The 17,758-nt window shown below is 37.2% G+C and overlaps 1 protein-coding gene across 17 annotated transcripts in view; it reads left to right on the top strand.

The window, feature by feature from the left end:
* arhgef28a (Rho guanine nucleotide exchange factor 28a) overlaps positions 1 to 3,325 on the top strand; it is a 123,259-nt gene extending 119,934 nt beyond the window's left edge. For all 17 annotated transcript variants that reach the window (XM_087253674.1, XM_087253671.1, XM_087253672.1 and 14 more), the window contains one exon: positions 1,757 to 3,325. In XM_087253674.1, coding sequence (XP_087109800.1) covers positions 1,757 to 1,914 — 158 coding nt within the window. In that variant the 3' untranslated portion in view covers positions 1,915 to 3,325. The remainder of the gene's footprint in view (positions 1 to 1,756) is intronic.
* Positions 3,326 to 17,758: the final 14,433 nt, after the last annotated feature.

The raw sequence follows: 17,758 nt of genomic DNA, 5'->3' as shown, positions 1-17,758 counted from the left end.
AATTATTCGTTCGTTCGTTCATTCATTTTCTTTTCGACTTAGTCCTTTTATTCATCATGGGTCACCACAGCGGAATGAACCGTAAACTTATCTAGCATATGTTTTACACAGCAGATACCCTTCCAGCCGCAACCCAGTACTGGGAAACATCCATACACACTCACTCACACACTACGAACGATTTAGTTTATTCAATTTACTTATAGCGCATATCTATGAACTATGAGGGAAACTTGAGCACCCGGAGGAAACACAACACTCGAAGATCATACAAACTCCACAAAGAAATGCCAACTGGTCCAGCTGGGACTCGAACCAACAACCTTCTTGTTGTTAGAAATACTTTAATTAAAGGTTGCTAATTTGCTAATTAACATTTCCTGTTTTTTAAATGACCTAAATACAAAATATGAAGGCCTTGATTGAAGTGCTGGTTCCATAAAACAGTATATACGTTCTTTGTTTAACTATTTATCAAGAGGTCAAGATCAGGGCCTTACAATCATCACAGACTGACCTTCACTGTTTAAACAGTGCTCAGGTAACAACATTACCTCACATTTACAAACATATCCCTGAATGAAGGTAATAAAACTGGGTCATGTTGAGAAGCAGGTATTTAAATGTGAGAGGCATTCTTCAGTTTTATTCACTACACCACATAAAATGTAGACATGGCAGTTCATCTCTACCAGTTTATTTCCTTCTGTTTGGAATTTTTTTGCCAATTATTTTGTTTTGGTTGAGTCATTTTGAGCATCAAACAGAGTAACAAGATTTCGATTTGAAATCTTTCAGTTTTGAAATTGAAATAGTTTGCCACTAGGGGGACGGTGATCTCTGAAATGACCAGTGTTTATATGGTTTTTACCAGTTTGGCACATTTGTATAACTAAAATTAAACAAACAGAGCTCCAGAAGTTAACAGAATAACACAGATTATAATTTATATCTAATTGTACTTGATGATTTTTTGTTAAAAGCATAGTTTAGCCCAAACCAATAATTCTGTCATCATTTACTCATGCTTTACTTGCTCAAACCTGTTTGAGATTCTTATTTATATTGAACACAAAGAAAGATATTTTGAACAAAGCTGGAAACCTGTAACTACTGACTTCCATAGTGTTTCTTTTTCCCACTATGGGTGTTTTCAGCTTTTTAAAAAAGATCTTATTTTGTGTTCAGCAGAAAAAAATAAACCTATAAAGGTTTGTGATTACTTGAGGGTAAGTAAATAAAGAGTACATTTTAGTTATGGGGTGAACTATCCCTTTAATTGCATTTGTGTTCATGTGTGTTTGAGTTTAATTTTGATCACGAAGCATTTTCAAATGTTGAATCATCACAGTTCGATTGATTAATTAATCTCCTATAGCACATAAAGCTACTTTCTGTGAGAATGTGATGGTATTTTTTGTGCTATGTGGTGTATAATAAACAGCCTAGAACTAACATAGTTACACTTGTCGATAAAACAATTTAATAATTGTGTCAAACCATAACACATTCTCGAGCATTACAATTGTTATCTGTCGATTATCAAATAATACTTGTATATTCACCCATTTTCCTCATGTGCCACTTGCAGAGTGTTAAACTTAGGCCTTGATTATGAATTCCACCATTTCAAATCTAGCGTTATGCTACTGTTCTGCATCAGATCTCTAAAAATACTATTAGCCTGGAGCAGCAAAAACAAAAAGATGACTATTGATGACATTGTGAATACTAACATACTGTCTTGTCCTGACAGATGTGGGTCAGATCAGCCATGTTGAAGAGTCTTGGTCAGCAGGGGTAACGGGAGCGGGACTCCATCAAACTGATGTCCTGCTCGTCAGCCAGCCCTTCCTAAGCATGGAGACAGAGAACAGAGATACTGATGGAGAGGAGACCATCGTGTATCTCTGAAATCAACAAACAAGCTTCACTCCCTGTTCAAACAAACCGTTTGCTCTTTGATCTGCAGTTTGAGGATCTGATCCCGCTTTTTTTCATTGGATTTTTGTCTTCTTCAATCCGAGCGTACTTTTGGCCTTCAGTGACATTCTCCAGACTTCATCATAGCACTTTCTTTTGTCCGTGTTTGAGATGGGGCTTGAGTTTTGTTTTATAGCCCAGAGCCTCCAGTGACAGAATCAGTTCAGGCAGTTTCAGCACACGTTTAGTCACATACACACAAAATACAAATCCCCCACCCACTTTGCTGCAGTGTATTTTCCTCCAACTGTCCATGTCATTTTACATCAGCACATAAAAACACTGACCCTTTCCTACAGGAGCTAAATGACGGCTTGGTTTAAAGAAGCATTCGCTGCCTACTGTGTGAGTCAGGGTTATGTATGCATGTGTGTATGTGTGAGTGTGTGTTAATATAAAGAATCACATTTTCACCTTTTTCAAATTCACTTTCTCACATTTAATAACTGCTTTCAAATGTCTGTAAGGAAATGAATGTGGAAAATGTGTCCTGCCTTGCTCTTTCGAGAGCATTCGGTTCTTTGGTGCTCGTAAGCTGTTGTCTATAAAGTCAGATGTGCAGTGATGGCTTGAAAAGTCAGATTAAAGGGACAGTTCACCTAAAACTGAAATGTCATCATTTACTCACTCTATTTCCAAAACTGTTTGACTTTTGTTTTTCTGATTAACACAAAAGAAAGATATTTTGAATAATGCCGGAAACCTTTATCCATTGACTTCCATAGTGTTTGTTTTTTCTACTATGGAAGTAAATGGTTACAGGTTTTCAACTTTCTTAAAATATCTTATTTTGTGTTTATCAGAATAATGAAACATTTCAAGATTTAAATTCACTTGAAGGAGAGTAAATAGTGAGTACGTTTTCAGTTTTGGGTGAACTATCCTTTTAAATTCATCATTCAAATTAATGTTGATACTTTAGGTCAGTGTGTTGCCATATCAGCTTGAAGTCTTTATGCATTATGTTTTTTTAAACGTGGAGCAACATCATCATCACTTTTTGCTCTTATTAAAAAAACCATAAATTAAGGCCTGCTGTCATTTTAGTCATACTTAAAAGAAAATTCGAGCCATGAGTGTTATAAAAAAGACTAAGGACCAGTATGAGGAGTTAATATGTTACTTGAGTTAAACCGACAAGAATTTAATGTGTATTTACTGACTTTTTTTTTTTTTTTGCAATGGCTTATCATACTGTGTGTTTTGTTTCTTTTGTTGCATAGACTTTATTTATTGTTGACATTTTTAAGGAATAATTTGTATGTACATAGAGCATGTTTTGTATAATTGTATGTAGGCCGGTGTATCAGATGTTATAAATGTAGTAAATGTTCATACATCAGCTTTTGTGTTTTTTTTTTTTTTCTTTTTGGAACTACAGTGCTCAGCATAATTGAGTACACCCCATTTAAAAAAAAAAATATATATATATATATTTGTATCTATTTCTCAGTGAATATAGGCAATGTATTTTGGTGCATTTAAACAAAACTGATTTATTGAACAGATATATTTATGAAAAATATATTTTAGTCACCAAACATATTTAGGAATTGAAAGATAATACAATTAAATTCAAGCTAAATATTGTGGGAAAAAAAATACAATTTACAAAATTACATCTAAGTTTTTTAGTTGTTTTTTTTTTTTTTTGCTTTACTTGATTTTTCCTCTTTTCTAAATTTGTATTTAATATTTTTCTAAAACATAAATTTGGGTGTATTAGTTTGTGAACTGTTATTGTAAGTTATTTAAGACTTATCAAATGTATATGCACAAATTTAATATTGTATAGCTTCCTATTAAAAATATGAATTAAGAAAAATGATTTGTGAGGGGTGTACTTATATATGCTGAGCACTGTAAATTAAATTATGCAAATTCTGATTTCAAGTTGACTTAATTTAATCTAACTGGAGCTCATTATAGTCACGTTTTCCTTTTCACAGCAACAGCTTATGTCATATAAATGAAATAAACCCAGACGAAATATATCAGACTGTAATTACAATTGTAAAAATGTACTTTCCATACATTTACATAATGTTAGAACCAGCTGATTAATAATCCAGAGTACAGTCTTTTAGTAGCCTTTAAAACATTTATTATTAAGGCACACATGCTGCTTGGCAAAGAAAAAATGTCATGCAAATGTGTTTTTGGTATTTTAATATGCAATTGACTCTCCAAAATGGGGGGAAAGGCTTTACTGTAGATGCTGTACTTATACTCTGACTAAGGTTGATTTATTTTTATTTTGACTTGGGCAAAACATCAATTTTGTTTTCTCCACTCTCTTTCCCTGTCTATTATTTAGGGACCTCTAAAGGTTATTTGCACACACAGCTACAGTAGCAACTAACAAAGTCAATCTACAGCAGGGCTGAGTAATGTCTGTGGGTGGGAACAGTAGCCAACCTTACAAAACACCTCCCCATGGCACAGTAATGACTTTAGGAGGACTTCCACTGTAAACCTGTCACCCAAGCTAATAAATAACAGCCATTACCAGCGTCCCACCTATGGCACTTTTGCAGAAGAACCCTTTTCCTGTGCATATTCTACATATTACTCTGACGGGTCTGTTAATCTTGAGACACAGGAGGGTAAAGAGGTAATGAACAACAAAAAAATGGCTACATGGAGAATTTGGAGGCTTAGATATAGAACCAGAAATCATAACAAGGCTTTGGGGTCATTTTATTTATTCTCCTGCACATTTGAATGGCATCTATGCTCATGTTTGTCTGTTGCTTCTTATTTAGAGGTTCACATAATTGTCAATCAAGCTCGTATCCAGTGCAGATGGTCATTACTGAATCAAAGGTGCAAGACTGATTCCTGCGAAGAGTCCAGTGACTGACGAGTCTCTGCCCGGTGACAAACTCTGACCTGCCCCTTCTCCATGATGGAAATCGTTCTCAAGCTTCTGATGTCCAGACCGCAGCTCTGCCCTGGACGTTTTACCAGAAGAGAACTGGTTGTCCCAGCTGACCCTGGTTTCTACTATGGTTTGTTCTCCATTTCTGTCACTATTCTGTCTTTGCCACTAGCTATGTTTTCATCCATCTATTTTTGTGCACATATTGGAAACGCCGAGATGTGCATCAATTTGAAAATGCACATAAAAACATATGCGCATAAATGAGTAGGATAAACTTTTTTTGATAAAAGATGCGCATAAACTACGATAGAAACACTTACTGAACAAATTCCAGTATGCACATTAAAAAGGTCATGTGATAATAAGAATGTGTGCGAATGGACAAACCAGCAGGCTGAGCACACTGTAAAACATTTTAAATGTTGTTTTGGTCATTCTAAAGTGCCATAACCATTTCAGTATTACTGTTATTATATTATTAATTACCTCCAGAACTGCGCATTCGGCATCATCATCTGAGATGTTAGTCATTTATTGAATGAAGAAAAGATTGACGCAGCTTCTCCAACACAGCAAATTCCATTTTAACTGTTGGTAATTGGTGCCAGATAATCAGGAAGGGACAATTTTGTTCTCTTTGACTCATTGGATGGAAACACTAGTTTATTTGCCTGTCTTTTATGCCATATTCCAGTTTTGTGCATAAATTTAACTCTCATTTTCGGATGGAAACTCAGCTACTGTCGCCTCTGGCTTACTTGGTTGGGGCTGGTGAAGCGTCAGTGATCTTTCTTTAACAGACTGTTTCCACTGAGTGGTACAGTACGGGTCGCCTTTATGAGACCTGCATTTCCACTGCCAAAAGAGTACCAATGGTGGGTGTGGTGTACGACAAAGTTTCAGTCGATGTCATTCTCACTCGAAGAAATGTCAAATTAAAGTTGCACGGGTCGTCCATATATCACATGAGGAACACTTCTCACTAAACTCGCTTTATACATATAAATACTTGTGTATAAATGTTCATGACAAACCTTTCCATGAACATGATTTGGTTATAATTGCAGATCAATGATAAAAATAGCCTACTGTAATTTCTGCAATTATAAATTAAAATTAACGTTAAAAAAATGCAACATGAACACATACAGCCTCTTACAGGCTCAAATGTGTTAACAATTACAGAAAAACTACAGACAGCATACATTTAGTCTTTATTTGGCTTTAAAAACAACACGCAACGTATAGCCCACAGTCAGTACAAAACTTCTCATCTGTGTCTTTAAGCCTAACCAGCACATGTAATCTCTTGTTAGAAAGTAATTCTGTCATTCCGGGTTCATAATAGTCCAAAAGGTGATGATAATTATTAAACATGGCAGTTTGTTTTAAGTTGCTGAAAAAATCATTTTTTAGCTTCTCTTTTGTTTTTCTGCGCTTCCCTCTTGCGTTTGTTTGTTTGTTTCTGAAAGGATCGGATGTCAGAAGCACTTCAATAATCACGCGTACATTATTATCATCAGCTCAAGAAGTTTATTTCAAATATACTGTAGATACACGGTGAGCTCTCTGGAAAAAGTTAAACCGCTCACACTTTTAGAAGGCCTCGTAAAACCAAACAGCACAAGGCAGATTTTGTTTTTCTTGGCTTTGTGGCTGTTAATCAAGACGACAAGGTTTGTTTGAGCTTAGGTCGACCATGGCTTGTTATTATATGTACATATTATTACATTGTAATAATTACCGAAAAAGTATTACTGAACCGAACCGTACCGTACCACTCAGTGGAATGAGCCACAATAGTAGCATTTGTAGTAAATTGAACTGGGTGTTTGTGTGATGATTATGATCGCTTAAAGTGAAGACCAGGGGGAGGAGGAGGTGGGCCATAAGTGGCAGTTTGAGGTCCCTGGTATAGAAAAAAAAGATCTGAATCTCTGAACTGTGTAAGCTAACTGAGTGTATTAAGGATGTTAAAGACTGGATGACCAACAATTTTCTTCTCTTAAACTCAGACAAAACAGAACTATTACTAATTGGGCATAAATCCTGTACACAGAAGATCTCACAACTCAACCTACAATTAGAGGGATACAAACTTAGCATTAGCTTTACTGTAAAAGATCATGGTGTTATATTATCTCCCATGTCACAAAACTGCCTTCTTTCACCTGAAAAATATTGCTTAGTTACGAAGCATGATATCCATCTCAGATGCAGAAAAGCTAGTCCATGCTTTTATGACTTCTAGGCTGGATTACTGTAATGCTAAGTTGCCCAGCATCCTCTATTAAGAAACTTCAGCTAGTACAAAATGCAGCTGCCTGAGTTGTTACCAGGTCTAGAAAATATGATCATATCACCCCCATTTTATCCTCCTTACACTGGCTGCCTGTTAAGTTTTGTATTTATTAGAAAATATTACTTCTTACCTATAAAGCTTTCAAGAACCTAGCTCCTGTTTATCCAACCAACCTTCTGTCTCGCTACAATCCAACCCGTTCTTTAGGATCTCAAAACTCAGGGCAGAATAGCAATGTCTACTAAAGGAAGTCAAGCCTTCTCATTTATGGCTCCTTAACTTTGGAATAGCCTTCCTGATGTTGTCCGAGGCTCAGACATACTCTCTCAGTTCAAAACTAGATTAAAGACCTACCTTTTTAGTAAAGCATACACACAATGCATCACATTCAACCCTAATACAGAATATATATTTTTTTCGGTCTTGTAACTTTAGGGTAACCTGCGTGGGTAACGGTGAATCACACAGTGACACACATCTACTACCTGTACACACACCGCTGCCTTCAGCTACAAAGGAAAGCCATGCTCCTGTTTACCAAACACACAGTAATTACATACACACATTACCAAGCTTTGATGCCATCAGAGAGCCGCAGTCATCACGCACAATCAAGTGTACAGTTCTCTCACACTCTTTCATTTCGCACTAATCCCTCCATTTCTCCATCCACTCTTCCTCAGGGAGCGCCAGTGCTGTCTTTCATCACCTGACAGAATAAGACAAGCACTTCCCAATTTGTCCTTCTTTAAGCCCTCATGAGCGTGCACACACACATGCGATAATTAGAGGATTCAGGTTTGACTGAAGGCCGGTATCTTTAGTCTGCGTGTGGCTGATAGCGCAACATTTTGAAGTCTTTTGTCCCACCTGGACCATAAAGAGCCTCTGCAATTCTGTTGCTGATGTCAAAGCCGTCATTAGGTCTTGTGTTATGAACAGTAATAAAGGCTCTCAGGGGGTGGGTTTTAACATGGGTCACTGCTAAGCACTTCAGGTATGCTGAAGTAGGTATATTGAAGAGTGTCAGTTGCGTTAAATCCGCCAATCCCTAAAGCCTCTGAGTCAACAAGACACTTATTCACTGTATCAATTTGAAAACCTGTATCCGTCAAAAGTGTAACAGTGACAGTCCGCAAATACACATCGCCTTCGGTCAAAGAGAAGCCTCTATTCTGAAGCTGTCAGCACAAACACACACACACACACGTTGAGGTGTGACAGCTTTTCTTCAAAAGCATTCCTTGTATTAATATAATTCTGAGGGGGTGTCAGTCATAGAAAAACTAGGGAATGTCAGAAGATTAGAGAGAGAAATGGGGCTGTGTAGCTGTCAGATAAAAACTTTTAAATGAGTCTTTAGTGTTGAAGGGTGTGTGCAGCACTTTGAAGCGGCTCTGAATTACAGCCTTTCTGTGCCAGCTTAACAAAGGGATACTGCTGCTTTAACAGATTTACTCGACCTTTACCATACATTTTAAACTAGGGCTGCACACTATCTCGTTTCAGCATCGATATCGCAATGTGCACACCTACAACAGTCACATCAAAGGAAGTGCAATCATGTTGAGTTTATATGTTGGGGTCTTATTTGACCAGTGGTGTAAAGTAACAAATTACAAATACTCAAACTACTGTAATTGAGTAGATTTCACCAGGAATTGTAATTATGTAGTAGTTTTAGAGATGTTTACTTTCCCTTGAGTACATTTTTAGTGCTGTATGGGTACTTTTGCTCCACTACAGTACTTTCCTTCAACCTGCAGTCCATACCTGTCAACATTGGGATCTAAAAATAAGAGATATGCCCCCCAAACTTAAAAATGTTTGAGTTTTTTTTACCCAGACATTTGAAAAGAACTTATTTTAGATATCATAATACCATGAAACAGTGATATTTTTATCCAAGGTTATCATACCATTAGAATCTGGCCGATGCCTAATTATGATATGGGGATGGTTTGGAGGCCATAATGGACAGTGGCCAGTGGGCAATCCCTATTCTTTTTGAAGGACATCCTGGGAATGACCACAGAGATTCAGGACCTCAGTTTAATGGCACTCACTGAGCAGTACAGAGTCCCCATCAATATATTGGGGCGTTAGGACCCACACAGCCTGCAGGCTGAGTGCCCCTCACTAACGCCACTTTCCGGCAGCAACCTAGCTTTTCCATGTGGTCTCCCATCCAGGTACTGACCGGGTGCAGCCCTGCTTAGCTTCAGCTTTCCATGTGAGAGTTGCAGAGAGGTAGCTGCCGGCTGATTATTGAATTAATGTGCCTGAATGCTGTGCTGTAAAACATTTCATTTCTATCTTCCCAATTATAATCCTAAATAATTCCCATAATCTTTCAGAATAATCCCAATCAGTCAAATTTAATGTTGTTTTTTCTAAATAGAGCTATACAAGCTATCTGCTGAAATTGTATTCATTTCACAATATAAATCACAGCAAAACAAAATATTGCAATGTCAAATTTTCACATTTTGTGCAGCCCTATTTAAAACCCTTATTTACACGAGGAGAGTTTGTGAAATTCATTCAGAAGCAAGCTCCTACACTACCTGACAAAAGTCTTGTTGTGGATCCCAGTTGAAAGAGCAACAAATAATAACTTGACTTCTAGTATCATTTGGAAAAGTGGCAGAAGGTTGATCTTTCTGATGAATCATCTGTTGAACTGCATCCATATCCTCACAAATACTGCAGAAGACCTTTTGCAGCATGGGCCCAAGATTCTCACAGGAATCAGTCAAGTTTAGTGAAAGAAAGATCATGGATTAGGGTTACATTCAGTTCGGGGGCAAGTGAGAAATATGTGGACGGCAACATCAACAACCTGAGGTATCAAGGCATTTATGCTGCTCATTACATTACAAACCACAGAAGAGGGCAAATTCTTCAGCAGGATAGAGCTCCTTCTCACTCTTCAGCCTCCAAATCAATGTTCCTGAAAGCAAAGCAGAGGCCTTTGCCTTTCATATAAGCCACTTTTGATACCAAATGATCAACTAAAAGTCAGGTTATTATTTGTTGTTTCTAAAACTTGGATAGGCAACAAGACTTTTGTCAGGTAGCATATAGTGTACACGAAATGTATGTAAAGATTAAGTATTATTTAAAACTTGATCAAAATCACAGTAAGAACAGTAAAAGAAACCTTATATATTCCTGTCATGGCAATGACTAAATGTAAGCATCATTCCTGTCTTCACATGCTTCACAGTCAGGCTGATTTGCTGCTCAAAAATTCTTCAATTCTTCTTAATCAACGTGTAAAATAATAATTTCCAAAAAAAAGTTTAATACATTTCCCTGTGATTATTTATTTTTTATTTTTTTTGATTAAGGAAAAAGTTCAAAAGCATTTATTAGAAATATAACACTTTTGAAAGATTAAATAGATGGATGGAGCAATAGAAATGTATAGATCACAGTCATACGGCAGCTGTTGTTCTGCTGTTTAATTCTGCCCTGCACTAAACCTGCTGCACACCGTGTCTGTAATTGATAGCATTTGGCCTTTGCGGCTTGTGTGGGTGAATCCACTCACACATATTCAACCTTTCAACATGTCACCACCGCGGACAATAACAAACACACACACACACACACACACACATACACACACACACCTGTCGTCAATGAGTGTGTGTTTGTTATAATGATGCTTTTTCAATGACTCACTACAGCTCGACTCAGCTGTTCCCCAGGGAGATAAAAAGCTCAGAGTGTTATTGGCTGTGTGTGTGTGTGTTAATGTACAGAAGCAGTGTGGACTTAGTAAAGTCGTGCACATTGAGAGTGTGTCTGTGTGGGTAGGGGTCCTTTCCAGACTGTGTTAATGTGTGTGCGGCTGAAACAGCCTTGTTGAAAAGATGTTTTAATAACGTGTGTGTGTGTGTGTGGGGAGCAGCAGGGCAGCATTATGAAGTCTGCATGATAGAAGATGAAGCTTCATTCTGCAGTTCAGCTGACTACAGTTATTACCATCCCGGTCGACCCACCTGCTCTCTCAGCGGTGAGCTTCTGGAGGCGGCTTTGTTCCCTCAAATTACCCCGCTGCGTATGTTTGTGTGTGTCTGTGCGTTGACACCCATCCTATACCACCCCTATTGTGGACGAGTGTGTTGTAAGGACGTGCATGTGACTTGGGCTTTGTCTCATAATGAAAGGTTCTAATTTTGTTCAGGCAGTCACAAGGGCAGCAGCTAATAGCTACCCTGATTGGTCTGTCATCAGGACCCATCCCAGATTATTAGAAAGTGCAAACCTCCATCTGTCTTCATTAGGACCAGCAGCCCTCTCGGCCCCGTGTCCTCATAAAGAGATCCTCATACATCTAGAGAAGTAATGATGCTTTACCACAGTGTCCTTGCTCTACACTGCTGCACTAAAGTGTTCTTGTACATGCACTAGATTAATGTGACACTGCTGGAAAGAGTACTGAAAATAATACTCAAATAAAATACCATAACCTGCCAAAAAATGTAGTGCATGTACAGTAAAAGTATATTTTCTAAATACTCTATGTACGAGTAAAATGTAGCCCTTTCCAAAAGTACTCAAGAGTAATCAGTAAAATGCAGTGAAAACATTTACACTTTTTGCAAATGTAAAATGTAAAGCAAATAGCACAGAAAATAACTGAAATGTCATCGAGGTTCTCCAAAAAGTGACACAAGATGCTTCCTTTTTACCGTGAGTTCTTTCCAAGGTCATTACAGTTAACGAAAACTAACGCAAAAAACAAAAACTAAAATTTTAAATCATTTTGGTTAACTGAAATAAAAGTTGATGAGTTTTTTTTTTAAACTAGAACTAACTGAAACTGTATTGTGTACATACAAAACAAACTCAAACTAACTAAAATTACAGCAAAAACCTCCTTCATTTTCATCTTTGTAAATGTGTTTAAAACATAAGTTTACTGAATGCTGCCAGGTGTTTGATCTTTACAGCACTTCAGAGTCTGTGATGCCAACGAGTGAACATGGCAGCATAAATACAGAGATTTAAAATTAGTAATTTAACACGTTTGTGCCTAATAATGGGTCATTTCCATATTGGTGATCCTGATTGCGAAAGAATCGCTCTTTTTTTTTTTTTTTTTTTTTTTTACCATATCTTCTAAGTGAACCCTTTAAATTAGTTCACCAAATCGACCTGAATCATTTGAAACGATTTGCGTCTCCAGTAAGCACTCTTATCTACAAACTATTTACTTTTAACATGCCTGATACCCACCTTTGACTCAAAATAAACTCATATATACCGAGTTATTAGAACAGTACTCTGAGATCAGATTTGAACCGAACACAAACAGTACATGACACCCTGCTGATACTGAACCAAACTTGAACAACTGCAGTGTGGGTAAACTGACGGCTTAAATGAGAGGATCTGGTGAAACCTACGTTTTTTTTTCATAAACAGTAAATCGTAATGGAATTTAAATAACTGAATCATGATTCAGTTGGGTTGCAATACTTTATTGTTATAAACTTTTTCAGATCATAGTGATGTTTTAACTGACTGAAGTTTGATATGTTGAGTTCCAACATGGAAGGATTGTCAGGAAAGATCTGATTCGCGTTAAAGAGCCGAACTTTCCATCACCACTGTGTATCTAACCTCAGAAGGAGCCATGTACACATATTGTACCTAAGGCTGCTATCTTGTGGGCTGTTGTATTTGAATTTGGGGATGAGTAGATGGTTGTGGTAGATGATAGTGTTCATGTGTCCTCTGAATACATTTCAAAAAATTTATTTTTGGTTGAGTTTTTATTATACACTATTTATTCTGATGATTTTGAATCCCGCACCTAACAAATATTCTTATTTAGAAAAACAAAACAAGTAAAACTAACACTGAATCTAATAAAAACTAAAATAAAACTAAGCAATTTCAAAATAAAGAAACTAATACAAACCTCTAAATCTACCTCTGAAAACTAATTAAAATGAACTGAATAAAAAAAAAAAATCAAAAAGTCAAAACGAAAAAACAACTGAAACTAATGAAAAGTCCAAAATCTTGTTTCAATATTAATCGTTATTTCATGGCCAAATTTATGTCTGTACCTATGAGTGTTTTGCAGTATTGTAATTCTGTATGGTATATGAGTCTGTCTGTGAGTCTAAAAACAAGTTGATGAACCAGATTAAAACCTGTTCAAAGATAGTAGGTAAGCCTCCAGAGAAATTATATGTCCGTTCGCATACAAGAACCTCACAAGGCATGCATTAACATCATTTTGCATCGTAGTCATGTACTGAATCCTAAATTTATACCATTAAGGTCTAACCATCAATTCAGAGACCCAAGTGACATTAACAAGAAGCAGTTGGGTTTTTTGGGGGTCCCCCAACATATTCTTGTTGTGGTCTGTGCTATTTGCAGCCAAGTTCATTATTTGCATGTTGTGAGAATTGCGTGTCTGTTGTCAAATTGATAAGGATTTTTTTTTACTTTGTATTAGTATGCGTTTTCTTAAAGGGAACCTCCAAGTATCAAGACTTGTAAGGCTTAAAATTATGTAAATCAGGGGTGTACAAACTTGGTCCTGGAGGACTGGTGTCCTGCAAAGTTTAGTTCCAACCCCAATCAGACACACCTGGGCTAGCTAATCAAGCTCTTACTAGGCTCTCTAGAAAAATCCTTGCAGGTGTGTTAAGGCAAGTTAGAGCTAAAATCTGCAGGACACCAGCCCTCCAGGACTGAGTTTGGACACCCCGGATATTAATGATGCCTAAAAATTTTAAAAATTTTACTTTATTAAAATTGAACATTGACGGCATGGTGGCTTGATTTCCCAGTACTAGGTTGCAGCTGGAAAGGCATCCGCTGTAAAAAACAAAACAAAAAAACATATAGTGCGTAAGTTGGCAGTTTATTCTGCTGTGGCAACCCCTGATGAATAAAGAGACTAAGCCGAAAGAAAATGAATGAATGAATGAAAATCGACATTTAATTTAGACCATGGATACAGACATTATTTTTGATTATGCAATAATCAATTGTTCCCCCTACTTGTCCTCACTGTTCCTATTGTAAGCAACACAACTGTAGATACAAAATGCTTATACTATGTCACATCGTGCCGCTTTGGTTGTCATTTTTAGTCAAAGGATCTACATTACCATTTTCTCCCCACAATCAGTAAGGTTATAACATTTACGCCTCCAGATTCTGAGTGAAATTTACATTGAGAAAAGGTAAAGCAATGGTAGACCATAAACATTCAGACGATTTATGACAGAGGTTTATTCTTGTCAGATGTGGAAGTCACCATGCATTTGTTTATATTTAATGTTAACATACTGACACAGTGAAACTGACCAACCACCAGCTTTCCTTGTGAATGAGCTAAACTTTAATTTCAGTGACTGACAAATGCTGGCATGATTCAATCCTGTCATTGTCAGTACAAATTTTGCGTGATATCCAAGATAATTTAGACACTGTATAAACACTGATGTTCCAGCATTTAGTTTAAGTGTGCATTTATATTGGTCTCCACCCATGTGCTTCTTTAGTATATCAGTTTACTAAAAGCCTTAAAGTCATCTGGCAACTTCTCAGTCTGCAGCAGTTGCTGCAGATTTGTCAACTGCACATCCATGATGCGAATCTCCGTTTCCACCACATCCCAAAGGTGCTCTATTGGATTAATGTCTGGTGACTGTGAAGGCCATTTGAGTACAGTGAACTCATTGTCATGTTCAAGAAACCAGTCTGAGATGATTCACACTTTAATGTATTATCCTGCTGGAAGTAGCCTTTAGAAGATAGGTACACTGTGGTCAGCAACAATACGCGGAGGCTGTGGCCAACACAATGCTCAATTGGTACTATTGGGCCCAAAGTGTGCCAAGAAAATATCCACCACACCATTACACCACCACGACCAGCCTGAACTGTTGATATAAGGCAGGATGGATCCACGCTTTCATGTTGTTGATGCCAAATTCTAATCCGAATGCAGCAAAAATCGAGACTCATCAGACCAGCCAATGTTTTTCCAAACTTCTTTTGTTTAATTCTGGTGAATCTGTGTGAACTGTAGCCTCAGTTTCCTGTTCTTAGCTGACAGGAGTGGCATCCGGTGTGGTCTTCTGCTGCTGTTGCCCATCTGCCTCAAGTTTTGACATGTTGTGTGTTCAGAGATGCTCTTCTCATACCTCGGTTGTAATGAGTGATTATTTGAGTTACTGTTGCCTTTCTATCAGCTGGAACCAGTCTGACCATTTTCCTCTGACCTCTGGCATCAACAAGGCATTTGCGTCCACAGAACTGCCGCTCACTGGACATTTTCTCTTTTTCAGACCATTCTCTGCAAACCCTAGAGATGGTTGTGCATGAAAATCTCAGTAGATCAGCAGTTTCTGAAATGCTCAGACCAGCCCGTTTGACACCAACAACCATGCCACATTCAAAGTCACTTAAATCACCGTTCCTCCACATTCTGATGCTGCCATGTGATTGGCTGATTAGAAACTTGCGTTAAACAAGCAATTGGACAGGTGTACCTAATAAAATGGCCAGTGAGTGTACATCACGTCTCTTTTTAGTGTTGTTTATCTGAAAATTATCAAAAGCAATCAAAAGCAGCATTTTGTATCTCCAGCTGTGCTGTGTTTACAATAGGAACAGAGAGGACAAGTAGGGGGAACAACCAGATTATGTAATAAAAAAATGACGGTGCCCATGGATAACAAGTCTTGATACACAGGTTTCCCTTTAAAGCTTTATTCCTTGGGTTGTAAATGGGCTTATAAAATAGTTTCTAAATACATTTTCTGCTCTTATCAGAGAACAGTGTAAACCATGAATCAATGCATTCTAAAGGCACCTTTAAACCTTTAGAGTTTTGCTAAACCAACTCATCATGTTGCTTTAGAATACACACATTTTATCATTATTATCATAAATCACAAGGACTACAGTAGCAGCTTTTAAACTAAGCATCAGTCATTAACACCCCGCTGTGTGTGACCTCCAAGCAAATGCTTAATATCTCATGAACTCAGCGATCCACAAAGATTGCAGCTGTAATAAAACATTACAGCTCCTCAGCGAACCCGCACACCACATCACAGCAGTGTGTAATCTAGGAACTGCAGATGGATGCTAATAAATTCACGAGATGATGAGAATGCTTAATGGTGACACTGTAATTGTTCCTTACACTGGCATTTGAAATGTTTCATATAATATATATATACTAATACTGACTGATTAAATCGCTAAAACAGATTCATCCTAATAGTAATCAAACTATCCATATAGGGGTGAATGGGTTGTAGTTGGGACTCTCTGGAAAAGTCATTAGTCATTTTTTAATGACTCTACATACTGTATGCGACATACTTTACATGTATGACACCTATGGAATCATAAGCCACAAAAATAGTTAATAGAGCCTGATGAAACCATCATCAGCAGTAAATAAACACCGCAAGATGAATCATGCTAATGAACTTGGGTTTTAATGTGTATTGAGGTCGAGGAAGAGAAAATGAACCTGGTCATAGCTTGGGAAAAGTGAGTGTCTTTTTGATTAATACATTAGACAATGTTGGATTTTAATTATGGTAGATGTAGGTTGTTCAGCCAAACACACTGTGAGAAAGCTCTTCTAAATTTGACACTGTTACTGTTTCCAGGCTATTTTTGGTCACGAGAGTGTAAAAAACATTGTCTTCCAACATCTCTTACAGCACAACATACTGTAGTGCACATACTCTAGTTTATAAATTGATTTTTAGCCAAAGAATGCATTTATGTATGTTTATATTGTTCTCTGATATCTACATAGGCATGTTACATAGGTAAGTGCAAAAATAAAAATCTTCAAAGAATGGTTTTACAAGCCTATTTAGAACCTAGAAATTGGCCCTAAAATGAAAAGCTCAGTTTTTAACTTATTTGGAAGGGTCATGAATATATAATGTGGTCTGCAGTCATGTTGCTCTCTGCTCACACAGCATAATGTACACAAAAAAACTGACAGAGTTCAGATTCTCTGCCTGAGCCCAAGCCCAGATTTGCAGATATTTCCTGCCACCTTTTTTGGCGTTTTTTTGGACCAGCCATGATCAAGCGTTTGTGTGTGTGTGTCTGTGTCTGTGTGTGTGTGTGTCTGTGTGTGTCTCTGTGTGTGTGTGTGTGTTTTGGTTATTACTTAATTAGCCTCTTTGCATGGAGAGCTATACACAAATCTATAATAAAAGCATTACTTTCTTACTGATTGTGCTCATTTAAGACAAAATTATTTGTCTTTAAAATAAAACATGCCAGGATGGACATGTTTACATATTATTAAGTGTATTTGTCTGTTTAAAAACACACCCAAATCCTAAAGCGTCCACTTTCGCTCATCTTCAAATCGCGTGTACAGAAACTGATCTTAGAAAATGTATACGGAGTAAGTCTTTATACAAAGTGTGCAGCACGTATGGAGAGCAGAAACAGCTGACCAGCGGCTGCTGCACAGATCAATCTATCTCTATTCTATCTAGTTACCTATCTATCTTTATAAATAAATATGCTTTTTATTTTTACTTTTCATCTGCACCAAG

The sequence above is a fragment of the Danio rerio genome, chromosome 5, assembly GCF_052040795.2.
Source record: "Danio rerio strain M-AB ecotype USA chromosome 5, GRCz13ab, whole genome shotgun sequence".
Classification (NCBI taxonomy): Eukaryota; Metazoa; Chordata; class Actinopteri; order Cypriniformes; family Danionidae; genus Danio; species Danio rerio.
This window is presented reverse-complemented; position numbering and strand designations above follow the sequence as displayed.